The sequence below is a fragment of the Monodon monoceros genome, unplaced genomic scaffold, assembly GCF_005190385.1.
Source record: "Monodon monoceros isolate NGI ecotype Baffin Bay Population unplaced genomic scaffold, NGI_Narwhal_1 Super_Scaffold_1, whole genome shotgun sequence".
NCBI classification, from domain to species: Eukaryota; Metazoa; Chordata; class Mammalia; order Artiodactyla; family Monodontidae; genus Monodon; species Monodon monoceros.
In genome coordinates, this window is record NW_021703765.1 from 61,455,888 (window position 1) to 61,481,889 (window position 26,002).

General features: G+C 60.3%; 2 protein-coding genes across 2 annotated transcripts; one reads left to right on the forward strand and one right to left on the reverse strand.

Annotated features, from left to right (window-relative positions):
* The first annotated feature begins 1,718 nt into the window (after positions 1 to 1,718).
* On the forward strand, positions 1,719 to 5,570 carry LOC114892301. Its single transcript, XM_029217019.1, has 2 exons — positions 1,719 to 1,750; positions 1,831 to 5,570. The coding sequence occupies exon 2, from the start codon at positions 4,150 to 4,152 to the stop codon at positions 5,350 to 5,352; it is 1,203 nt and encodes a 400-aa protein (XP_029072852.1). The 5' UTR covers positions 1,719 to 1,750; positions 1,831 to 4,149; the 3' UTR covers positions 5,353 to 5,570.
* Positions 5,571 to 5,765: 195 nt separating this feature from the next.
* Positions 5,766 to 26,002, reverse strand: HIC2 (HIC ZBTB transcriptional repressor 2). Its single transcript, XM_029228730.1, is given in 4 exon segments — positions 5,766 to 6,930; positions 6,932 to 7,676; positions 9,324 to 9,421; positions 25,942 to 26,002. Coding segments are annotated over 3 exon segments (1,842 nt in total). The 5' UTR covers positions 9,350 to 9,421; positions 25,942 to 26,002; the 3' UTR covers positions 5,766 to 5,859.

A 26,002-nucleotide genomic window follows, 5' to 3' on the forward strand; every position in this document is an offset into this window, starting at 1 on the left:
CAGGACAAAAAGGCAGGACGCCAGCCCAATCTGTGCAGAACAGTAGGCGCCAGAACAGACAGTGTCTGATTCTGTGGAAAACTGTACCGGGAGGCATTTCACAGAGTCAAAGGGTGGAGAAAGAAGCTCAGATCAAACTGAGCAATTAAAAAGATAAGATTGTTATTAAACCTCAAGAAAAATATGAAGGGCCAATACACTAGTTGGCCCAGCAATAAACAAATGTACATGGTGATAACCATTATGGCTTGGCCAGTTGCACACTGCACCAGGGTTTGTAAATGCAATTGAACGGGACATGGCCACACCCGTCTGCTTACACCCTTTTTGGCTGCTTTTGCTCTGTGACTGCAGAGGTGAGTCACCACAGAGACTGAATGGCCCACTTACTATCTGGCAACCTTACAGAAAAAGTTTGCCAAGCCCTAGATCACAGGAAATGTCCAATAACTATTTGCAGGGGTAGGAGGGAAGGGGAAGAGGGTAGAGATGAACTGAAATGATCACCTGCTGTGAGGCTGGACTCTGGTTGCCTGCACGATGTGGGGATGGGCTGGGAAGATGAGAAACCATTTTTTGTTTTAAGCCTTTTTAAGAGCCATTTGATTGTTCAAACTATGTTTGAGTATTGCTTTGATATACCAAAAAAAAAAGAATTTTAAAACAATTGAACAGAACTTACTGAGATTTAGAGCAGCAAAGCCCATGTTCTTCTGGGGGCTCGCCTGCTGCAGCCCTGTAGCTGCCTGAATGCCTGCAGTACATGGAGTCTGGGGGCTGAGCTGGCTGACCACACTCCCAGGCCCAGCCCACTCCTCCTCCTGGGTCTTCACTCTGCCTGGTACCCCCACCCTGGTTCAGGAGGGACAGTCCTCCAGGGAATAGGGTCTACTGTCCCCGACCCTAGAGACTAAGATTATCCCCCTTCCCGGCTCCCACCCACCCCACCCCAAGACCAAGCGGCAGGTAGGGGGAATATTGCAGTAATGAGCACCCCCTGCCCCGGTCCAATCCTGCTGTTCCAATGCATGGTCCTGGGCATGGGCCAGACCTCCTCTCACCCAGGCTACCGGGTCCACACCCCACCCACACACCCCCTGCTTCCCAAACCGCCTCGGCCAGCTTTGGCCAACAATGCCAGAAAGGATGCTGACCCAACTGCCAACTCCAGACGCACACATGCCACCGAGGGCCTAGGCCCCTCTGAAACCCACCCTTAGGCCTAAGGCAGGAAGATGTCCACCCCAGCTCCCACCCTCCCAGGTCCTGGAAGCACTGGACAGAGAAAGGAAAGCAGTTTCTCATTTAGCAAGAGAACAGCCAGAGAACAGAGGCCTCACACAAGTTTTCCATCAAGCTTTTAATGAAAAGATCATAAAATAACAGTTTCTCATCACTGTACATTAAGACTGCACGCTTCTGAATGGAGAGATCGGTGAACTGCTTTACTATGACACTTGAGGGTTGCATACCTGCAGCTCTGACCTGAATTTATCCAAATTCTCGAGGGAAGTGAACTCAGTGTGATGACTGACAGTGGCGGTGGCCAGTACAGGAGTGCGATCGTGGTCCCCCCTTCCGGGGAAGGGCGCGTAGCAGGACATGATCCCTCTTCCAGTTCCCATTAAACAAAACAGCTATAACCCCATCCCTCCCCTCCCCCTCGAGGTATTTGTGAATGGGCCAGTGCCCAACCTGGGGTCCCTCAACGGGGGAGGGGGAAAGCAAGTGATGGGTGGGGGACAGAGAGGTTCCCCTCAGCACCTGGCCCCACAGGGCCCCGCCAAGTGGAGGGGGGGAGCCCTGGGGATCCTCTCTGCCCTGAGTGAGGTCTGTTATGCAGCATATTTGAGGTCAATAAATTACAGCAATAAATAGCAAGGTGAGGTAGGGGGAGGGGTTCCCGGTAAAAATTAAAGTGGGGTGACAAGCCCAGTGGGGGATGGGTGGTCCTAGGCAGGGGGTCCCAGGCAGCCTCAATTCCCACAGTGTACACCCACCCCGATTTGGAATGTCAGACTGAGGCTCCGGTCAGGCCCCGCTCCACAACCCCTTCCTGGCATCGGGTTCACAGGTTCAATGATGCCCAACCTGGCTCTGGGGAATAGCGAGGGCCTTGGTCCCTGCAGGGGGCCGGTAGGGCTGGGATCCCTGGTCTGTTCTGAGGCCTGACGCCTCTGCTTTCGCCCCCACAAGCCAAGGGGACGGGACGGATGCGGCCGCCTCTGCCCTGATCCCTGCCCTCCCGGCTGCCCGGGCCTCACCCTGACTCAAGACGGCCGCGGGGAGGGCGGCTGGGGTCCGCCTGCCCAGCCAGCCCGCCCCGATCGCACTCCTGCACACGGCCAGTCCAGTGAATACTGACGGGTGGGTGTGGGGGCGGGGAGCGGCGGACAGCCCAGAGCCCCCAAGTGGCGACCAACGGTAACACACACGGCTGTGTGAGGTTCTGAAAGTCCGTCTGGGTCCAGATTGTTCGTTTCACAGGCTGAGGTGTATGGCTATGCTGCAAGTCTCTGAGATTCGTATTTGCTTAAAGGTTCATCTTTTCTTCTTTACCTTTTTTGCAATCCTGGAGGAGCCCCGGTGGTGGGCTCGGTCTGGCGGGAGCGTGCGGTGGTGGAGCCGTCTACCGCTCACTCGCCCCAAGTCTGAGAAATAAATACATTCATCACTGCACAAACATATTGATACAAAAACAACACTGTTCAGAGTGTTTGCACCGTCTGTGTAGGTAAGGACCGGCCCAGTGAGCCCCTCCCACTGCCGGGGTGGAGGTGGGGGTCCCCAGGGGGCGGGGACCCGCTGGAGTCGACGGAGCTGTGCAAAGGTCCTGGCTTTTTGGCTTGAGAGGGACCCTCACATCAACCCACCCAAGGGTCGCAGGCAGAGCAGCGGGATGGGGGCGCACCTCCATCCCAGGGCCCAAGCCCAGGCTCAGGTCCTGTGGCCAGAACTGACAGCCACCCCTGCTGTGCTAGCTGGCAGGACCACCACAGTCTAGCCAGGAGGCCTGGGGGGCGGGTCAGCACGGGCCCAAGCTCTTTGGTGCCAGCTGGGCTGGGAGAGGACCGGGCTGGGAGGAGGGCTCAGGGGCCTCCACGCCTGCCCCGGCCCCACGGCGGCCCCTCTGCCCGTGAGCCATTCCAGGGCCTACTCAGAAGGGGCTCCGGCGGAAGGTGGGGTTCACTGGGACTGGCCTTTTATCTGCTGAGGTCTGAAACTGTAAAAGTTTATGTAAACAATGAGATAAATATATTAGTATCTTTTTTCTGAGCCCATTGAGGTTCCATACGCATTCAAAATGTGCTTTGGTTTAAAAAATAGGTTTTGTGAATTTGGATGTGAGCTTTTTTCTTTTTTTTTTTTTTTTTTGTTGTTGTTTATCCTCTTTCCTACATGACATCTGCTATTTTCTGTTTCCTGTTTCTCCGAAACATTCAGGAATTAAGTGACTAAAGCAGAGAACTGTAAGCCGCCCTTGGCCTCCAACAGCCTAATCTCCTGGTGAGGCTCTAACACACGTCCATGCACACACTCACAAGCACACATTCCACATGAAACCAAAGGAAAAGGAAAACAAAACCAAGTGTCGTGTTAACCCCGCCCGCCCCACAAACCCTTAAAGTCTTAAATAGGAAACTAGTGTTTCGCTTTCTTGTTAAAATACAGAGAAGGCTCGATATATGATACAATACTCAGGTGGGTACAATACTACGTCGCACGAAGGTCGTCGAGGGCCTCTGCGCCCAGTCCCTGAAGCTCTGCCATGAACCACCTGCTTCACCGGGGGCCACGCCCAGGCAGCTCCCGCTACAGACTTCTGTCGTGTGGCTTAAGTGCTGACGGAGTAGGGGGGTCGGGAGAGCAGAGGCGCTGGAGGGGCCCCCGCCTGACTTGCTGGAACACAAGTCCCCAGAGGGGAGAGGAGCAGCCTGAGGCCGGGGGTACCCCAAGGGCTCAGCAGGGCCCCACGTGGCCTGTGTGCCCTCATTCCCAACACCCACCACTCGGGTCCCTGAACTCAGGCTCTGGTTTCAGCTGGAGGGTCTCTGGAGGGGTGGAGGGTGGGGGTAGGGGATGACTCCGGAATTTTTTGGTCTGAACTTAAAGTAGAAAAAAGAAAAAGAAATGAAAACATGAAGCAAAATGAAAAAGATAAAGCCGCTGGTCCAGCCCTGTGGCTGCAGTAGGCTGAGGACAGTGGTGCCGACCTCTCGACCTTGGCCTGGCCTTGTGAGCATGGCTCTAGGCCCATGGAGGTGTCTGAGGCTGGTGGAGAGCCCAAGGCGAGAGGTGAGGGTAGGGTGGGATTCAGAGCTGAGCCCATGGGTGGCAGCCAGCCTCTCCCCAGACCGCCCAGAGATGCCAAAGCAGAACAGGTCCCCACCCTGCCAGGGGGGTGGGAGAAGATATACACATCCCTGTGGTCAGCCCCTCTGCACTGGTCAGGTAGGGGCTGCTGCTCTCCCGAGGTCAGGCTCTTGCAGGTCCAGGGGACAGGATGGGGGGGGCTCACTTCCGCCCCATCCTGGCCTGGCCGGGAGCCTCCAAGAACTTGTCCCACTGTGTGGCTCCCGTCTCCCGGCACCTGGTCCTGTGCTGGGGGCTCCCCAGGGGCTGGAGCACCTATACCCCCACTCGGGCCCAGATGAGAGGCAGCTCGGGCTCTCTGATCAGAACACCTTCAGGGTGGCCAGCTGGCCACACGCGCACAGAGGAAGTACAGGTGCCCCTTCTGAGAGGGGGCACAGGCGGGGGGCCCAGGAGGGCGACAGAAGGAAAACACAAGCGTCACGGCCACAACTGCCATCACCAACCAACGTTCTGTTCTCACAAATTCAAGAGGTAGCAAAAGGTCAGAAGTCTCTCCACCTTGATGGGCAAGGAAGGAAGGAAACGCGACATGAGTCCACACGTACCGCGCACACCACACACACGGAGATAATGGAAACGCGTACCAACGTCCTGGCACCGCGGCCAGCCTCCCCCCGCCCCCACCAACCCCAGACCTTCCAGTTCCAACATTCACATACACGTTACACGGGGTTTTCTCTTAATAAAAAACAAGTACCTCTAAACAAAGAATATTCCTCAGAAACTATGGGAAAAGCACTCTCTCTCCTGAGGCAGCCGAGGCAGGGCTCGGGGCCCAGGGAAGCCTTTGGCCAAGAAGGGCTTCTGGGGCCTGGAGGGTGGGCGCCCAGCCCACAGTCAGGCAGGGGGGGTGGCTGCCCCGGTACATTCAGTCTGCAGACCCAGGCTCAGCCCCAAGGGGCCGGAAGGAAAATAAACTCTTGTTGGTTTTGGTTTAAAAAACAATTCAAAAAGAAAAAAGGAACAGATCAGTAGGAATAACAGCCACACAGGCCCAGAGGGCTCTTTAGTTGTGGAGAGGTAGGCGGTGGGGGCCCCTGACTGTCCCAGCACCAGTGAGCGGTGACCCCTGGCTCGAGGAGGGAGGGCGCTGTCCCCTCCCTCTGGCACCGCTCCCCGCAGAGCCAGGCTGGCAGCACAGACACCCCGGCCACGGCAGCCCTGCTCCCCGCAGCATGGAGGGAGGCCCCCACTCCCCCTGCTCCAACACAGCCTGCGGGACACCCCCCGTGACCCACTCCCGCAGGCCCCGCCGTGGCCCTCACGGGGAACTGGGCCGGGCAGGATCAGGAGGCAGACGGCGCAGCAGCCACATGCACTCGGGCCGGGTGCTGGCTGCCCACTTCTCCCCTTGGTACAGGCTGTGGATTAAAGCTCTGGGGGGCGGGGGGGGGCTGCACCAGGAACTGCCCCACACTCGGGGCCTGGCCACTGTGCCCCTGCTTTCCTGGGCGCCCACAGGCCAACAAGGGTCTTTGGCTTCTAGGAGGGGGAGGTGTGCATGCGCAGGTGGCTGATGAGGTTGCGCTGCTGCGTAAACTTGCCCCCGCACAGCTGGCACTCGTAGGGCTTCTCGCCCGAGTGCACGCGCATGTGCTCAGTGAGGCGGTACTGGCGGGTGAAGCGCATGCCGCACTCGTCACAGGCAAAGGGCTTCAGGCCCAGGTGGCTGCGCATGTGGCGCGTCATGGTGCCGCGCTGCGTGAACATCTTGCCGCAGATGTTGCAGGGGAAGGGCCGCGTCAGCCAATGAGTCTTCTCGTGCTGCCGCAGAGTGGCCGGGTCCTTGTAGGTCTTCTCGCAGACCGAGCACTTGAAGGGCCGGGGCTCGGCTGCGTAGGCCGCGCTGGGCGCTGACAGGTCCTCGGCCTCCTCCTCAGCGCCCCCGCTGCCTGTCTCATAGGCACCCTCCTCCTTGATGAAGAGCTCCTCCTCCGTGTGCGTCTCCACGTGCGCGTTGAGCTGCTCGGAGCTGGGGAAGCCCTTGGCGCAGGGGATGCACACATATAGGTTGTCCCCATAGGACACCGTCTCATAGCCCTCCTGCCGGTACATGTAGTGGGCGCTGGCATGGCCGCTGCCGCCCTCGCTCCCGCTTTGCCCACTGTCCTCACTCCCATCCTTGCCGTTCTCCTCCTCCTCCTTGCAGGGGTATGAGGGCTCCCCGTAGGGCCCGCCCGCCACCGCATTGCTGGCCAGGATGCCGTTGGGAACCCTGTCCCCAAGCCCTTCGGCCTCCTCCCCTGGGCAGGGACCCTTCGGCGCTGCTTCCCTCCGCTCAAAGGGGGAGGCGGCCACGGGCTCCTTCTTGGCCCACTCCTTCTTGCGGGCCGAGTGCCGGAGGCTCTTGCGGGGGGGCTGCCCGCCCGGCCCCTCCAATAGGCTCAGGGGGTTGTCCTCGGCCCCCTCCAGATCCATGGGCTCACTGGGGTTGCCCCCCAGCTCGGCGTAAGAGGCACTGTTGGCGATGGGAGGGGCGGAGGCCGAGAGGGGTGAGCCTTGCTGACTGTCGCTCAGCTGGGCTGGGTCGTCGGGGGTGAGGGGGGGGCCCGGGGGTGGCGGGGGGCAGCGGGGGGCTTTTCTTGGACAAGTCCAGGCCCAGCTCCTGCTCGCAGCCCCCACCACTGCCATTGGTGTTGCAGCCACCCAGGCCGGCCTCCCCGCTGGCTGGACAGACTGGCCGACCCAGGCCGTGCGCGCTCTCCTGGCTGGAGCCGCCCAGGAAGAGCTCCTCATCAGAGCCTTTGGCCTGGGGGAGCTCCTGGGGGGTGTGGGCCCCCTTGCGCCCATCCACGAGCCCCGGATACCGGGCCTGGATGACAGAGGCCGTGGACAGCCGCTGGCCGCGGGGTGGCCTCCCCAGGCCGGCCCCACCCCGCCCGGAGCCAAAGGGTTTGCCAGCTCTCTTGAGTTTGCGCCGGCAGAGGGCTGCCAACTCGGGCAGCTGGAGGTAGCTGGCGGCGGTAAGGAGCGTGCTGAAGTTGGGCTCGGCTGGCTGGTCACTGGGCAGCAGCTTGCCGGTGTAGATGAAGTCCAGGATCTGCTGGAACACCGTGGAGCTGACCATGTCCGTGTCCAGGTTGATGAGGTTGTCGTGCAGGACCAGGGACTTGAAGTAGATGCTGCTGGCGGCCAGCACGTTCTTGTGGGCCCGGAAGATGGAGTTCTCCACCATGATGATGACGTCACACAGGAAGCCCTTGGTCCGCTGCTGGTTCAGCTGCAGCAGGAGCTGCTTCGAGTGGCTGGGCAGTTCCATGTCGGGCCCCATGTCCCCACGCCCTGCCCACACGCACCACCTGCGGGCAAGAACAGGTACGCGTGCGCATCAGCGGGGGACCCTCCTGGGGTCCGGCACCTGGGCAGGGAACTCATGCCACCCAGGCTGCCTGAGAAGGGGGGCGGCACCAGCCCATCTGCAGACTTGAAAAAACAGAGGACAATGAAGGGCACATGGTGGCAGGCAACCAAACTGGGATTTGAACTTGGCCCAAGGTATCATCTCTGCACTAAAGGAAGCCAACCACGTGCCCAGATGGGACCCGAAGGTCTTTGGCCCGTCTTTGGCCTCATAGACCCAAAGGCAGGGGTCTATGAGGTGCTGGGTGGCTGGACTTCTCACGTGGGCATGCAGCTTCCCAGCTTTCGAGACAAGCCAGAAATCCAGGTTTTCAGGTGAAATCACCCCATGCAAAATGAAGGTTCTTTTTCCTTAAATACCACGTGGGCCAGATCAAACATGCAGCCTCTGGTCTGTGACCTCTGCTCTAGGCTGGGCCTCTCTCCAACAACCCTAGAGGCTTCCCAAACTCTGAGGTTTACCAGCATCACGTGACACTGCAGCCCAGCTGCCACCCCCACCGCACAAGGCCTTGCCCCACCACAGGCACTGAGCACCCATCCCCCCTACCCCCTGCCTGGGCCTCCAGGTGCCGAGAAGGAAAGGCAGCCTGGCCAAGCCCTGGCACCGCTGGGCCCCAGGGACTTTCTGGGCAGGGCAGGCAGTGCTGTCTGAGCCTGAGAAACTCGCCAGACTGGCACAGATGCTAACTGATGTCACTGAGGAAAACACATGCAGAGGAATTCTGTGGTGGCTGCGTGACAGTGTGCACAGGGGTCTCTGGGAGCAGCTTGCCCCAACCATGCACCCACCCCACTGGGCAGCAGGGCCACAGCGCACGGCCGTGGCTCCCCACCCCTCCAGCCACTCGGAAGCTCATGCCCTCCCACAGGTGCTTTGAGCCGTGAGGCCGACAAGGGGCTTTCATGTCCTTCTGCTCACGGCCCAACCTCGGAGAGCAATTGACTGCTCTGAGCCTCCCCCACCTGGGATCAGCTCCTACCAGGCGCCCAGCCCTGCCTCCCTCAGGACAGAGCCCGGAGGGGTTGCACCCACCTGCCTTCCTCCCACTGGTCCGTACCTGCCCTTGTTTGCAAAGACAGAGGAAAACCCCCCATGATCCTGTGCACCCCAAGGAAGACTTTGAGCACCCAATGACCACGTGGGCCGGCACTCAGGGCCTGACAGCAGGAGGCAGCAAGCACCTCAGGCCAGCTCGGCCTTGTCAGGCTGTTCAGAAGCTGGAGCCCAGATCGCGCAGAAACCAGCCCTCCGCCACTCCCTGCCCCCAGAGCCAGCCAGGCAGGGACAAAGAGCCCAAGGCGCGGCCTCCACACTGGCCTAGACACCTAGCCCCAGCACCCAGGACAACTGGCAAGGGGACTAGCCGAGGGCAGGAGGTCCTGGCCTCCGAGAGCCAGTGAGTGCACAGCAGCCCTCCTCCCCAAGCCCCAGCCTCCCCTCTATGCTGCCAGCGCTGCCCGAACACAAAGGACTGCAGGCCAGGACACAAGCTGAGAGCTGCAGGCTGCCCAGAGTCCCAAAGAGGAGGAGCAAACATCCTCCCTCTGCCGCCCCCGCCCCCAGCTCCCCCTCCCTGACCTACCGGAGTGCCAGGGGCCCAGAAACCATGTGAGCAGCAGCCAGCGGGGGTGGCCTCCTTGAGCGCGTGGCCTCCCTGGGGGTGCATCAATGCCTGGTCACCTGGGGAAGGGAAGACAGACAGACATGGTCACCCACAAAGGCATCAGCAAGGGGAGGGGGGAGGTGCTGGGGGACCTCACTCCCAGGAAGGTCTGGGGGTCTCTCTGGCTGGGACGCCCAGACAGCTGGGCAAGAGACAGTGGTCATAGTGCCCACAGTCAGTCCCCGTGGTAGGAAGAAAGCAAATTTGGGGAGCTCGCCTGCACCCTCTTCCCACCCACCCCCCACAGATTTAGGATACTGCAAGGGCCACCTAGATCTGGGGGAGCTGGTGGCAGGCACACAATTCCTGGAGGGCGGGCAGGCGTGGTGGCAGGAGGCCTGGGCAAGGCCCTTTCCAGGCTGGCCACATTTACATAACAAAAGGTCAAAATTGGAGGCGCTGGTGCAACGGGCTATTTATAAGAACCAGTCTCAACCGCTTCTGGCTCTCCTGCTCCTTTCCTTCCCTTCCCTCCGGGTCTGCTCTCCCCCCACCCCCACCCCACCCCCGCCCAGAGCGCCCAGCCCCCTCCTGCCCAGCCCAGCCTGACCACATGGCGTTTGCAGGCTCGACCTTTCAATACCAGCCCGCCAAGGCCACTGGCAGCTGCTGCCAGATGTGGGTGGGCTCCACCTGCCCCCCCCCCGCCAGAGCTTTGGGTCCTGCGGGAGGGGGTCCTGAGGCTCCAGCTCCTTGTCCCCCACTCCAGCAGGCCTGGGCGCCCTTGGAATGGAGCCAGGGGTGGGGGAGGAGGCCTGCAGCAGCCCAGAGCCCATCCCTGCCTGCCCTTCCCCCGCCCCCAGGGCCAGGGAGGCTCAGCAGGTCCCTCAGGAATGTGACCAGACCCGGGGTGCAGGGTGGCCGGGAGGCCTCGGCTCCAGCCTGCCAGCTGTCTCTCGGCCCCAAGCACAGCTCCCCTCTTGCAGGGGTTGCTGGGGGGAGGGGGGCACGGTCAGCCCAGAGGGCAGGAGAACCAGCTCTGTAGGTCCAGCAGCCTGAGAGCGTCCACGTTTCCCCGAGGGCAGCCTGGGCCCCTCATCAGGCTCCCGGCCAAGACGGAGCCAAACCCTGCCTGGGGAGGGGGGCGGAGACCACCGCAATGCCGCCGCCAGTGAGAGCGGCCCAGGAGAAAGGATGGGAAGCCATATCAGGAACCCCACCAGACCCAACGACAACCCAAGCCCCACCCAGGCACAATGCCCACCACCTCAGCCTGGGCCAGACCCTGAAACTGGGGCTTCCTCGCCCTTGTTGGAGATCAGGTCGACCAGCCTGGTCACTGCAGCCTGGAAAAGGCCCAGCGACTGACCAAGTGACTGCCCTCGAGCCTGACCTACCCGCAGGGAGGCCCAGCAGGACCAGGCAGAGCAGGCTGTGCCCTCCGCTGGGAAGGGGTGGGGGGGTGTCGCACAGAGCTGCCTGCTGGGAGTGTACATCCACCAGGAAGCTGCCCCGCCTGCCGGGCACCCCAGGCTGGGCCGAGAGTGGGTCTACGTCGTGTCCATAAGCGGGGACACACCTCACCACAGGTGAGGGCCAAGACCCCTAGAAAGTGTTGCTCCTTCCCTCCCAGAGGCCTCTGCCCTCCGGCTCAACGGCGGGTGTGGGAGCAGCAAGCGCCCACCCTGGAGAGCCCACAACAGCCAGGGAGAGAGGGCTAGAAACAGCACTGTGGGGCTGGCCAGGCAAGCTGGCAGCGGGATGCCCACTGGGTACGGGGCTGGTGCTCAGCCCTGGCAGGAGCCCACCATGGGCTGGAATGAGGCTACCGCCTGGGCCCAGCTCCTGGCACCCAGCAGCCACCTGGCAGCAGGCCCAGCAGTGTGCCAATCAGTCCCAAGGATCCCACGCCCAGTGCAGCCACACTGCCCACCCGGAGCACTGGCTCCAGAATGCCCAGGATCTTGGGCAGTGGGACAGATCAGTCAGATGGGTGCGTGGTTGTCCCCAGATGGGCTGACCCTGACCCCGGCAAGGAAGGGGGGGAGGGGGCAGCTCTGCTCTCTTGTGAACAGAGGGGCCTGGATCACCTTCCCAGGTCTCTGTTCACAGGACGGCCAGCACCCACCTCCCCAACAGGGCTGCTACACGGTGACGCGAGACAGGTCCTGACTGAGATCTTATTTCCTCTTCTTCCCTCCAGGCTCAGGCCTCAGAAAAGCCAGGGAGGCTGGCCCCCGCCTGGCCCCTGACCCCACACACACTGAGGACATGTGCCTACAGAGCACATGCCCAAGGCCAGGTCCCTACAGCTGCGCAGGGATCCCAGGCAAGACAAGGCCCCACCCACGTCAGGTGGTCCACATGGGCTCAGGGCTCGTGGGGAGGTCTCCCCTCCTGGAACCCACAGAGGGAAGGAGGCCATGAGAGGAGGTCTCCACATGAAAGTGGCCCTTGTTTAAGCAGGAAGCCAAGGAAAATGGCTCCAACCCCAATTCCAACAGGAGCCAATCCAACTTAGCCTGGACACCCACTGAGCCCAGAGCCTGGGCGCCAGGAAGCCTGGGCCCTCAGGCTGCTCCATCCTTTAGCCTTCAGGTGGAACCCCCTGGGGAACAGGCAGGCAGCCCTGCCTCCCTGGAGCCTGGCGGCGGGCACCCCTCCCTTCTGGAGACAGAGGAGGGCATCCCATGCCTACCTCCAGCCCACAAGGGGGGCCCAAGCTCAGGGTGTGGTTTCACCCTTGGGCGATGCTCCCAGGAGACTGTGGGCCCCTCTCTGCAATGTCCTATCTCCCTAGGCAAGAAAGAGCGCCCAAAGAAGCCCCACGCAACCTGGCTGAAACGACTCGCCCCGCCCATACCCAGCCAGGATGGAGGGTCCTGGAGAGAAGAGTGAAGACAGGAAAAAGGGGCCCCCACCCCTCTTTGGGCAGGTCTTGTCACCCAGGTCCCCGGGAACCCTGACCCCTCCTCCCTCCCCAGAGCACACTTTCCGCAGGAAGCCCAGAGCTATGCTGGGTCCCCCCCGGAAAAGTTCGCTCCCGGCCCAGCCCAAAGCACCCAAAGGGAGGCTATTCTTGCTCCTTAACCACCTTCTGGACAAAGAACAACAGCCAGAAGTCACAGAAGAACACAGGACTCTTCCAGCTGAGAGCGGGGTGTGGGGTGGGTGGGGGGTGGGGGGGTGGCTGCCCAGCACCCACCGAGGGCTCCACTGGCGGTGGGAGTCACAAGGACACCAGGCCACCGCCATACCCCCAGGGGCTTAAGCACATCTGACCTTGTCATTGAGGGCCTCAGACACTCGTATGCACTGCCCCCCCAACTCTGGGCCCAGCCGACCCCTGCTGTGGCCACCTGGTGCTCCAGGTGTGGCCCAGACAGGTGCGAGCACTGCCCCTCCCTGCAGGCCCAGCCCCTCCCAGGCTGCAGGAGGGCAGCTGGAGGGCAGAGCAAGAAGGCCTGGAAGGTCCCAGCACCCAAGATCCAGAAGAGCCTAAGGCCCAGCCCCCAACCCACCCCCCCAGCCCCAGGTCCTCCTCAGCCCATACCAGGTGGAGGGCACCCTGCCTGTGGGGAAGCCTCAGAGGTGTTCTCTCCACCTCCAGTGCCAGATAAGAAGACAGGTTCTGGGGGTTAAGCAACTTGCCCAAGGTCACAGGAGCAAGCAGGTGGCAGAGCCTGACTCCAGACTTTCCTACCCTGAGGACAGACACCTGCACCTCCTTCTCCCAGGGGCAGGGCAGGGGAGCCAGGAGGAGGGCCTCGGCCTGCAGCTCCCCCTCATCTCCCCCTCCCACAGCCTACCTCACAGCAGGCCTCACCTGGGCTACACCACCCAGGGGCAGGCCTACTCTTGGGGACCCAGGCTGTGCCCTCTCTGGCCTGCCCCTCCAGACATGGGTTGGCGGTGGGTGGGACCCACTGCTCTGGGCGAGCCCAGCGGGTAATCTGGCCCAGACCTGGATGCCTGCCAGCAGCTCCTGGCTCGTCTCCCAGACCATCCTCCTGGAAAGCAATGGGCTCCACGAATGCCAAGAGCCCTGCCCTCCTTCGGACAAGACTTCTACGAAATTAACACTCAGTTCCATCAGCACGCTGGTGACGTGGTGATCGGGGACTGGGGCTGGGCTTCTCCCTCAGGTCCCTGAGCAGTGCGGGAGGTGGCATCCATCCACCCCAGCACGACCTCCCTGAGTCTGCCCCCAAATGCCTGCAGCCCCACCTTCCCACATGTGCACTCCCACCCAAGAGGCTCGTGGCACCACGAGGGGAGGCCTGGCGGGGCCACAACCACAAACCCCACTCTCCAGGGCTCCAGGGCGAGCCTTGCACACTCACCTCACCCCTGGCCTACAACCCTCCCGTTACTCCCACTCCCAGGACGACCCGGGTACCTGCAGCTGGATTTCCCCTGCTGGCACTGGCACAGCTAGCTGGCTGGCACCGGGGAGGGTGCGGGGCAGGGTCACACTGGGAGGCCCCCAGCCTGCCTGAGTCTGGCCAAGAGTGTTGAGCCAGTGAGACAGGGGGTGAACTGGGGAGAGGCAGGTGAGAGTTGCCTGGAGCACAGTCACTATTATGAAAACTTCCAGACTGTACCCACACTGCACTGCCCCCCATCCCCACCTGAAGGGGCCTGAGCTCTAGGTAAGAGGCTTGCTTGCAGCAAAAGAACTAGAGCCTGGAGGCAGGGAGCCTGTGGGAAGCTGGCGGGGCGGCACGGCCAACAGGGAGCATCCCGATCAGGCAAGGAGCAAGGAGCTCCTGCTGCAGGGAGACAGGCCCTGGCAAGCTGGCTCCTGCGCCCCCAGCCCCACTTCCTACTTGTCCTGCTGGGTGTCCGGCACGGTCCAGGGACCAGTGGCAGCATCGCCCAGGGTTTTTGTTTCTTCTTTTAGTTTTTTGGGTTTTTTTTTTAATATTTGTTTATTTGGCCATGCCATGTGGCATGTGGGATCTTTGTTCCCCAACCAGGGATCGAACCTGCGCCCCTTGCACTGGAAGCACGGAGTCTTAACCGCTGGACCACCAGGGAAGGCCCTCGCCCAGGGTTTTGAGAAACGCAGACAGTCTGGCCTCACTCCAGACCTCAGAACCAGAACCTGCACGCACACTGGACTGTGGGTTACAAGCTTTCTACTCCCCAGAAAGCCCGAAGCTCGGCAGGTAGTAAATGCTCAGTGATGGGGGTCAAGAGGAAGGAGGCGGCCCCAGAACTTGAGAGATCGAGGTGGCACTCTGTTACTGCGGGCGTCTTAGAGGCAGGACAGTGGCCGCGGGCGGGCAAGGGGCTCTGGGCACGGGTGGCAGGCAGAGTGCAGGGAGCCTGGGCCACCCGCTGCAAAGGAGTCACCATCCCCCACCTACCCCGGGATACCTTTCAGGAGTCACAGAGCAGCAGCTGCCCAGCCCACAGCTCCTCCAGGACAGACTCCAACATCACAACTTCAAACCCAACCCTAGAAGCTCACTATGTCTTACACTAACTAAGGACTCTCAAGTATTTAAAAAACAAAATAAAAATACTCTGCATCTTCTATCATCATCCCTTCGTACCAGAAGACACTTCATGACTGAAAACCAGGAAGAACCACCTCAGGGTATAGGAGTCCTTCCCGGAGAAAGGGCAGCTGACCCATCCACCCACGCGGCCGTCGAGACTCCCGGTGGCTGGCACCCAGGCCCTGTGCCCTGCCTGTGACGGCCTGGCCCTGGAATCAGAAAAACAAAACCCAAACCGGATGCCAGATGGCAACGACTGGCTTCAACTAGCTGACCAGACACTGAAAGAGGTCATCCCAGGCAGAAAAGAGAACGGTCAGACTTTAAAAAGACCCAGACTGAAGACACACAAACCCTGGGTCCCAGAAGCCATGCAGGCGTGGAGCCCCTCCAGCAGTGGGCAGGCCCCAGGGCTCAGGCCAAGCCTCGCACTCGTGCCTTGCACGGGTCAAGAAGAGCTGACTGTCACCGTATCCCACGGCCTGGCTGCCTGCACGGGGAGCCTCCAGCAAGCGGCTGAGCAAAGCAGCCAGACCCGAAAGGGACAACACAGCCAGTTCTGGTCAAGGTGGAAAGCAGGGGTGGGTGAGGGGAGGGATTGGGGAGTGGAGGGGGCTTGAAGGACACACGAGGGCCTTCTGTTCTGGTGTTTTCTCTCAGGATGGATGCTGGATGCGTGTCCACCTGGGAAGAGTCCGTGGCGCTGTTGCTCACAACTGGGCACACTTCTTAGATATGACTATGATGTACTTGGCTTCAACAGGTGCACAGAAATCTTCAGGAGGGGCAGCAGGGCCCGTTCCAGGCCTGATGAGCAAGCTGACCAAACCCCCAACTAATCACAACAATCCCCAGACAAGATGCGGCACCAACAGGACAGGAGGGAACCCTACAGTCCAGCCACGGACCCACAGGACACCTAATAAAGACCACCTTAAAACCTCTTATCGGGGCAGATCTGTGCCTGCCATCTGAAGGCAGCAACAACCTAATGACATTTTTAACCATCCTAGTGTCCAAGGAAGAGGGAAGGGGTCTTCAAATCCTGACAGGCACGCTTAGGAGAGGAGAGGACATTCCAAGTGCAGCCAGCAAGGCACCAACAACGGCCCCAGGAGCTCCAGGCTGGACAAGGCCCTCAGGGATCGGGATCGGGAGTCAAACAGAAGGATCCCTGCCTTGAGTGAAGGACCAACCCCCAAGCCCAGGGCCTCTGACCAAGGACTCAAGGAGCTAAACCAAATATCAAGGATCAGGTTGTTTTAGTCCAAAATGGAAAAAAAAAAAAAAAAATCAAGTAGACACATCTTGGGCACCTACCAGTTTTTAAAAAGCCATTTTTAAGGAAAAAACTAGGGAACTGCTGTGGAAAACATTTCAACCTGTGACTCTGTGCCTGAAACGCCTGCAGGATGGCACTTACAGAGAAGAAGTCTCACCTGTCCAGCAGGTAATGTGACGGGCCCAACAGAGGAGAGGCCGAGCTCAGAAAGGGAGTCAGACAGAGGGGCCCCCAGGACTCAAAGAAAAGTGCTCACAGAGCTTCTTCAGACGGCATCCCGGGGGCGCTTGGGAGGGCTGTTTGGCATTAAGGAACCCGGTTTAGAGACAGAAAAAATAAACAGGCTCTTCTCTGCCTGAGGAAGCAGAGCTGGGGGAGGGGGGTGAAAGCCGGGCTACTCAGGCAGCAGCAAAAACAGAAACCCTGACATTGCCCCATGATGACATGTGGGGTCAGTGCCACCTTGGAACACGACAAGGGGGGGCCGGGGCGCAGGAACCACAGTGACGCCCAGCACTTGGGTGAGTCTCAAAAGCACGATGAGCGCCCAGCTCTATGTCCACAGAGAGCAAACCCGCTGTCCAAGAATGCGGACGAGTGTGGGGAACCGGCACACACTCGCAACAGTTAACCCCAAATTTGGAAAAGCAGTGACATTAGCGGCGGCCCAGGGAGCAGCCCGGGGCGTGGGGGCCATTTCTTACAGGGGTGGGGGGAAGGGTGCACGCCTCCCACTCTTTACAGCCAGATGTGTGCACACGTAACTCACACCTTGTGGTTCATACTCGTGACAACCCACAGCACAGCCCAGGTCCACAAGGAGCCAACGTGCTCGGTGCGGAGAGACTAGGGTATTCCCGATCCAGGGAGGGGTTGAGCACCCCCTCCCACCCCAGGGGACCCCCGCACGCAGCCACATGGCCGGGAACAGGGCAGCACCGTGTGAACCAGGGCTTCGGGGGCCAGTCCCACAGGACATGCCCAGAAAGTGTCACTCAGTCCCAAGAGAAAGCAGCAGAAGCCAGAGCCCCTGCACCTGGGGGAATCCTCCCGACGGGAGCCACTTTGAAGGACCGTACAAGTCCAGCATGTGATCCCGACCCCCACGGTCCCAGCTGTCAACCCTCAGTTCTCTCCTCAAACGCCAATCCCATCAAGTCACTCTCCTGCTTACAGCTCTCAATGGACTCCCAGGGCTTGGATAAAGTCCACACCTGGGCCAGCCCATGGAGGGCTTCCAGAGGGCCAGGCCACCCCTCCACGCGGCCCCCACCAGTCAGGCCCGAGTGCCCCCTCCTCAGCGAAGCCACCCAGCACTTCTCCCCCCACCCAACGTCAGCATTAGCTGCCCAGCTGCCACCCAATAGGCCCCTGGGGCCAGGGACCTTGCGTCCCACTAGCCTGACGGCCACAGCTGCTCCAGCCACGCAGCAGGCTCCCATGCAGGTTTGCTAGGGGAGCAAATGCCAGAGGGGAGAGGCAGGGCTGAGGGGACAGGATGGGGTGGGAGGAGGGGAGGTGTAAAGGAGGATGCCACCCGCCCGCCGCCCCAGCCCTAGCCCACCGGTCAGAAACTGTTGTCCACATTCTTGAAAACTAGGAAGGACCCCAAAGAACTCTTTGGTGGCTTGTATGCTACTGTTCTATTTACTGTGTTAGAAAAACTGGTAACTTAAAAAATATTTACTTGATTTAAAATTATCAACAATAAACCCATTTTATGTTAACATAAATGATGTTTTTATGGAGGAAAAAAACTATCCCAAAAGAAAAGAAAATCAACGAGAAGGGTGGCACTGTTTCACATTTTTGCAAATGTCTTTAACGCCTGGCTGAACAGACGTAGCTGGATCCTCACATCTGCCCTGCGTTCAGCCAGTGAGGATGCATGGTTCTGACTGAAGTCTGTGGAGAAATCCAACCTCACACAGACAGATGGGAGGGGTATTTTACCCTTTTCAGATAATGGTGGCTATTCTTCCTTGTTATTACACTTAAACTCAACAAGTGGTAGGTTCTTAAAAGGTGCAATGTAGACTCTGAAATTGTATCGGTGACTAATTCATATCTGGTTACACAAAAATCCAGTGGCCTAGCCTGCACTCACATCCACCCAGGATTCTGCAACACTGAGCGCTAGTCATTCGGAAAACAGTGGTCCCCTGAGTCAATCACATCTTCCCACTGTTGTCAGACTTCATTATACGACACCAAAACCCGAGTGCTTCCATCACAAGACGTCTCAAGTCAGGCTCGCAGTGAAGGACAGTGGTTCCCAAAACTGTCCCTGTCCTCTGCTGGCTCTATGGCTGGCAAGGAACACTGTCACCTGTTTTCCTTCCCATGGTAAGGCTCACTTTGCTCATTTGAGAAAAGGTCTGACCAATTCTCCAAGTCTGAACAACCACCTTGCCTGTCAGCCCTTCTTTCAAGTAAAACTAACATTCCATGAAAAAAAGCAGCTCGCAGACACTGCTGTTCCTGGAATGATGTCCTGCTTCAGTCTGAGGCACGAGAACCCACCGGGTCCTCCCCAGCTCACCACAGAGAACACTTAACATATGTGTCCTCCAGGGTCAAGACTCACCACTGGGTCACCTGCACAGCCTCCCTGGAACAGCATGAGGAAGACCAGTGGTCCTGGCTCGAGCACCCAGGGCTGGAGCATGCAGTGTGCACCTCGGGCAGGGCTGCCCACCACGTCTTCACACCGATGATGTGTCAGTGCGGGGACGAAGGCCAGTAATGTCTAAGTATTTTGAAGAGTCCTGGGAATCCCCAGGGGTCTGCAAACCACTCTGAGAACGGCTGACGGCCATTACCGCAAGTATTTCTACCAACCCATTTTACAGGCAAGGAAAATGAGGCACGGAGAGGTCTGCTCTGGCACCTGGAGGAAACAAGCTTGACATCAGAGTCCTCTTCCCCCAAAATCACAGTTGTTCACCAAATGCTGAAATCCCAGGCAAAGGGCCACACCTGAGAGTAAGGAATTTCAAAGAAAAGAAAGGAAATGCCACTTCAAATGGCCTCCAAAAACACCCTTAGAGGCAGGGCCGGCAGAAACCACTGTGGGGCCTCCAAGACCTGCTAACTAGAGGCGGCAGTGTTGCCTGAGCAGGCGGGCGCCTGCAGGCTGCGGACTGGGTGCTCAGCCCCAGAGGTGGGCAGAGTGGAGGCAGGGAGGGGTCTTGGGAAGCAGGTGTGCACCGCCTGCCCACGGCACCAGGCCAGCCCCACTGCCCTTATCAGCGTCAACATGCATGGAATGTGGGACTTTGGAAACTATCCCCTCCCCTGCCCGCACCCCTCTGGGGCTCGAGTTCACCTACCACAGCCACAGGGCAACCCGAGCCCACGCCCAGCACCCCCCCCCCACCTGCAGCCTCGTGGCAGCGGCTTGCTGGTGGTGGCCCAGGGCCCCTCCCCTTGCAGCCCAGCTGGGATTGCCCAGACCCCCCAGGCCCCTCTGCCAAGAGACAACCCCACATGCCAGAGGGAGACCCCAGCCGGTGCCCCCTATGCTGAGAGAACACCAAAAGGAGGACCCAAGCCTGGTTTTAAGCTCCGGGCTGCCCAGCCCTGCCGCCAGCCCCTAGGCCCTCCTGGAAGTGGGAGCACAGGCCCAGGCCTCCAGGGGCAGAAGGGAAGAGCCACCACCGTAAGGGGTCCTCTCTGCCCCCGAGGCTTGGGGAAGGGGCCTCTCTCAGCTCCAGAACCAGACCCCCGGGCTCTGTCTCAGGCAGCCGTCTGCCCCCCACTCAAATGAAAACCCGGCTGCCCTCAGGCTCAAGCCCTGCTCAGCGGCAGGAGTCCACACGTCTGTCCAATGCACCCTCGTGCGTGTGTTGCATCGTGGTTACCCTACTCCTAGACTTTCTCCACCACATCCCAGCAGAAGGACTCTAGACCAAGTGCACAACCTCTCCAAGCCACTCACACAGCAGGGACTGAGAAGGCAATCAGGACTGCCCAGGTGTGTCCCACCAGGCCCAGCCCGGGATAGGATCCTGAGAGGGAAGGCCCAGCCCTCTTGTGCTACCTCCCCAGCATCCCATCAGGAGCTCTGTGGGAACCATCCTCCTCCCAGTCTGCAAGCAGAGCTGCCGGAGCACCTGCTGGAAAGAAACCATCAGCCCTTTTCTACCAAAGGGGTCCCAGGGAGGGGCGGGGTGAAGAGGCCAAACACCTGAAACAGGAATCCACCCCCAGGACTACTCACTCTCAAGGGAGAACCCATGGGTCCGTCTACCAAGATGTGCGCAGGCCAAAAACAGTGACAGAGGACACCCTGACTGCCCCGGACCACCCCTCCCCCAACTGCCCAGCCCAGACCACTCAGTCCCACTCCTGCCTGGCCCCAGGCCAGGTTGCTCTTCCTGCACCTCCCCCCAGGACACCAACCAGGCCCATTCCAGACCTCACCACGCCCAAGGGCCTTGCTGTTCTCCTCCCTCGTGCAGTAAGCTGCCCAGAGCAGGCGGGGGCTGTCTTGTGTCCTGGCTGCCCTCAGACGTGAACTAAGCCCCAAGACAGCCCATTGTTCTGTCCCAGCAGAGGAGGTTGGGCTGGGCTGGCCATACCTTACCTGAAGCCCCACCTCCAGTGCCCCTCCCAGCCCTCACCCCACCTCCTGGCCCCTTGTCAGTAGCTCCCTCACACGCCTTACCCACGTAAATAACCTCAGGGACCCATCTCTCTCTCCCAGGTACCCTGAGGTCAAAGAGAAAAAGAAGGGGAAAGACACAGGTCCCAGGGGTCCCCAGCTGCAGCCACAGTGGGCTTGTTAGGGAACCACGAGGAACTCCAAGGTCACTATGCCTGGGCACAGAGACCAACCAGGGCCCAAGAATGCAACCAAGAGACCAGGGCAGGCAGTCCCTTAAAGTCAAGCAGGAGCAAGAGTCCTGGGGTCAAGAGCAGCAGGTGTTTCCCGGGGGACCTCCTAGGAGACGCCCCCTTAATACTCACCGGCCTGGGGTCACTACCACCCCAGGAAAAGGGACCATGAAAAGGGTGAGCCCCCTCTGCACATGATGCTTCTCCAAGACCCTGGTACCTAACAGAAGCCGCTGGCTCGCTCTGTAAGCACAACCCCACCGGGCAGTCTGTGACCACCCTTGCTGGTCTTTGTGGACTCACCACTCCCTGATTCTATTATCAACACAGATTTATTCCTGCTAAAGCAGTTGGCTGCACATTGGATTCATTTTAAAAGCCTCAGGAAGCATAGATGGCTGGGCCCACCCTAGAGGTGGGCAGGGCTGGGCTCCACCAGCTCCAGGTGATCCTGATATGCAGAGGTAAGAACCAGGGCACCATCAGGCAGGCCTCCACCAGGCAGCACGGGGAACAGCACACACACTGGAGGTCAGTGTGGAGCCCGTGCTCATCACAGGGTAAGTTCCCTGTGTCCACATGGGGCAGACACTGAGGCTCCAGGCCCCACCCTCCCAGCCATCAACTCTACTCTCCCTTCTCATTCACTCCGTGAACAAGAATTCACCAAGAGCTTACTATTAGCTTCCAAAGCAGCGCAGGCAAGGGAACTGCAAAGGCCATGGAACAGTCCTGCCCCTTAAAAGGCCTATAACCAGGTTGAAGAAGAGGCCAAGGGGCTGCGACCCCAGCGTGGGGAAGGGAGCAGCACCTCCAACCACCTGTGTGTATGTGGGGGGGCTGTGCCCAAGGCACTGGAGCAGCCCCTCCCCACATTCACCTGAGAACCCTCGCCCCCCCTCCCCCGCAAGGTGCTGCTGGGAGAGAAACCCGAAGCGGCAGCAGCATCCTGGACCACTGGAGGCCAGTGTGCACAGTGGCCACAGCCGTGCCAGAGCCAGTGGCCCCTCCAGGCCCACAAGAGGTCAACTGCCCACCTGGAAGCCCCCCTCCCCAGCCAAGCCCAAGCCCCACCTTTCCTTAGGGGCCCTCAGAATTCCCACGGAATGGAAGGGGAGAGCCTCGGGAGCCCCAGGAGCCAAGCCACCTGCCCTGTCGTACCCCACCCTTTTCACCCACACACTCAGAGAAGGTGGACCCCCGACAGGAAACAGGCACCCACCCTGCCAACACACTCAGCAGCAGGGGACCCTCGACAGGACCTGCTCTAACCCCAAGGCCACGCTCCTCCACCCCTCCACCCACCCACACAGGGCAGGCAGAGGTGGGGCTCTGAGCCTGGCAGTGTCTCAGGGTCCCTCTCCCTACAGTCTGGCCACACCCTCCCAGACTGTGCTCCCTCAGCAGAGCCCCCCGGCCCCGGGCCTTCCCTCCTGGACTGCGCTGGGGTCTGGAGTTGGCACCCAGTTTTCCCTTCCTCACCAAGCGCGCTGGGGGCCCACTCGCAACCCGCACCCCACCCCCACCTGCTTTTCTGGCTTTGCCACTCCCAGCTCACACCAGGTTCTGGGGCTTGGAGCCCTCCCCCAGCCCAGGTCCCTAACCCTTAAGCAAGGCCCCTCCCAGCAGGAAGCACAGCCGGCTGCCAGGCAGAGCCTAACTGGCCCAGCTGGCTGAAAGCCCCTAACTGAGGAAGCCAGGATGGGATCTCTGACCTCTCCAGACAGAACACCAAAGGCGCCTACCCTGCAGCCCCAGGACGTTACTTAACCTCCAGTTACTTGACCTCCAAGTCTGTGAGAGTGCTACACCCAGAGCGAGCCCTGAAATCTCCCAGTGTCTCTACATCCCAGCTGAAGGCTGACCGCTTAGCGGCAAGTCTGAGCAACAGCACGATTTAGTCTAGCCACACGGGCTGGGCACTGCATTGGTTCTCAAAAAACTTCGCTGAACGGATAAAAAGCTTGTGAACGAGACTCACAGGAGCACGCAGCGGGTGCTCCTGCGCCAGCTTCCCGCAGCTCAGCATCTGCCGGGCCACACTCCTGTCACCGTTCTCCTGTCTCCCCAGCACTGCCCTCCCCAAACTGCGTGCGCTCCCCATTAAAATCCCCCTCCTGAAGCTGCCCACCCTCCGCCCTTGCCACCTCGTGCTCCCCGCAGCACGGTGCAGCCCTATCACCCCATCCTCCGATCGTCTGTTTGCCAGTCTGTCTTCCCCAGGCTGAGCTCTGGAAGGCAGCGATACGTGAATGTGAACTCTAGCTCCGTTCCCATTTTAGAAACGGGGACACTAAGGCTCAAAGAGTCAATCCCTGTCCAAGGCCACAAGGAGAGTAAACAGTGCTGAGGCCAGTGCCCCTCACACTGCCCCCAGGAGTCCCTCCTCAGTCAGGCTCCGAGGGCCAGGACGGGAGGAACAGGACTTGTGGTTTCTTCTCTGCAGAAAGAGCCAGGAACAAGAGCCCCCACCCTCTAGTGATCAGTCCCGGGGGGCACTGGCCCTCAGCCCCAGTGGGCAATGCAGGCAGGCCGTGGGGTGGGGCTGACTGCTGGAGGCCAACAGGCCAAGCCAAAAAGGGCAGGGCAGCAGGTCCCCCGGGTAAACTGAACTTTATTCCTTCTTCACTCCTCAACTCTCGAGAACTGCCCTGCCAGCCCTTCCAGCCCTTCCACGGGGGCGAGCTGCTGATTCAAAGGCACTGCCCCCACCCCCTGGCAAACAATGAGGACTCAGGGAAGGCAGCAGGCCTGTCAGCTCAATAATGCAAAACCCTGTTGCTCTGAGTCCACGACAGCTGACTTCAAGTGGATCGGAGGCTGTGCTTATTAACAAAATGAGAAATCTGATCTATGGAAAGAAAACACTATGTGAGGATTAATCCAGGACTGCAGCTTGTGGAGAAGGCTGGGCTGCTGGCCAAGACCAGGCAGAGAGGACGGGACGGTGCCTACCTGTCCCCGGCAGGTACCTCGCTGCAGGACAGGGCATATCACCTCTGCCCCACCTGCGCTGCCTTCTCTCCTTCCAGCCACTGCAGCAATCATTTCGGTTTTGCTTTAATTAAAGGCCTGGCTCCCTCCGGCTGCTTCTTCCTCTACGCAGAGCCAGCAACCAGAGGGAGATTTTTCTTTTCAGGAATCGCTTGTAAAAGCCGAGAGACTAATTTACAAGTCCCAACAACTGGCAGGAAAACACTGCAGGAAGAAATCCTGGGTGCACACCAGCACTTGAGTCAACTGGCCAGAGGACAGTCACTCAGCAACACCCCAAAACTAGCCCGCAGGAAGCAGACCAACCTGGGCGCACTGACCCCAAGGCAGGCAGGCAGGCAGGCAGGCAGGCGGGAAGCCCCCTCCCAGCCTTCCTAGGCTACTACCTGCCCATGGACCTAGAGATTTCCATAATAAGCACAACCACACAGGACCGATTTCACTCACAGGCAGGGCAACCTACTCCAGGGGCAAAGGACTCAGTTCAGCCCCCAAGTATCAGCCTCCCATTCCCCCCACCCCCTTGGTACTAAGAGCCCGCTACACCAGCAATCTCACCACACAGCTTTGTCTCTGGAGGCCAGCCTGAGGCCGGCCCATCTGCTTTTTTTTTTCAGAACATGCCAGCAACCCTGCTCTGCTGAGCGTTAAGTCCGCTCCTTGAGCCAGGGCTACAGACCAGCCACATGGCCTGTGCTCCTGAAAATGTCTGCTGAAGGCCCAGGGAGTCCAGACGCTGGCAGATGGGAACGGAGAAAAAGAAGTAAAGCCAGGAGCCAGGAAGCAATAAATGCTAGCTCCAGAAAGGTCCAGCTCCATCCCTCGAGCGGGGGTCCCTGGAGAACACCCCCCAAGTTCAGCCTAGAATCTCTGGAGGCCCCTCCACTACCTGCCAGCTCTCCCCCTCCCCCCTGCACAAGAGGCACAGCCATCCCCACATCAGTCAACAATCTACAGCCACAGGATTCCTATGGGCAAAGCTCTGCCCCTCCCCCCTACCACATATGTCAGAGAGGTGGCCTCCCCGGGTTACACTCCTCCTGCCGGGGTGGGGGGGCCAGGAACCTAGCTTTCCAGATGTGCTTGGCAACCCCTACTAGAAAAGGCACTGGAGATGGAGGGAACAGGAGAAACACGGATAAATAACTTCAAAACCGTTCCGGGCCATCCGGATCCGCACTGGGCTCCCTTCCCTAGGCAGTCCCACGCTGTTCTGGGTGGGGCCGCTGCGAGCATTATCTGGCCGCGTTCCCTCCTCTCCGTAAGTCACTACCCCCCAGGGAGAGGCATCCCCGCCTCCCTCCACCCCAGCTAAGCCTGTGTGAATATGAACCATCTCAGTAGATAAACAGAGAGTGACAAGCTGGGGCCCTTCAGCCCCCTCCCTCTGCCAGCCGGTCCCCTCCCCCTGCCAGCCGACCCCCTCCCCCAAGCCCATTTCTCTTCCTGCCAAGCGGCCGCCTGCTAAAGAGAGGTCTGGGGGCAGGGCAGCGAGCCCACCAGCCGCAGGGCCCGGCCCTCGGGGAGCGGCCGCTCCAGGCCTGCCCCTGCCATGCCCGCGCGCAGCCGTCCTCCTGCGGGGAGGGGGCCGGGGAAACGACGGACGGCGCGGGGCCGCAGTCGTGGACACGGAGAAACGCCCCACAAGGGGCGGCGGCGGGCGCAGGGCCGCCCGCATAATAGGAGCCCGCCTGTCAGGCAGCGCCGCTCCCCGACCTGCTCGGATTAGACCGCGGATGCAAAGGCACAAAGAGCCGGCGCCCGCCTCCCCGCCGCCCAGCTCTGCACACCCGCGCGCCGGGGCTTTGTGCCAGGACCGCGCCGCCTGCCCGGGGCCACAAAGCGCCGCAGGCGGCAGACCAGCCGGGGGTCCCGCCCCCTCCCACGCGCGCAGCAGCCCCACGTCTCTGGGCGCGCGCCCGCCCACGCCCCTCTACCGGGGGCGCGCCCGCCGCCCGCCTCCCTCGCCCCTCACCTCGTGTGCGTCGGCGGCGGCGCTCGCCCGCCGGCCGGCCCTCCCGCGGCCTCGTCCTCGG

Excerpts from the sequence above, each read along its gene's own strand:
- LOC114892301 (XM_029217019.1), top strand. The coding sequence starts at position 4,150 with ATGAAAAAGATAAAGCCGCTGGTCCAGCCCTGTGGCTGCAGTAGGCTG.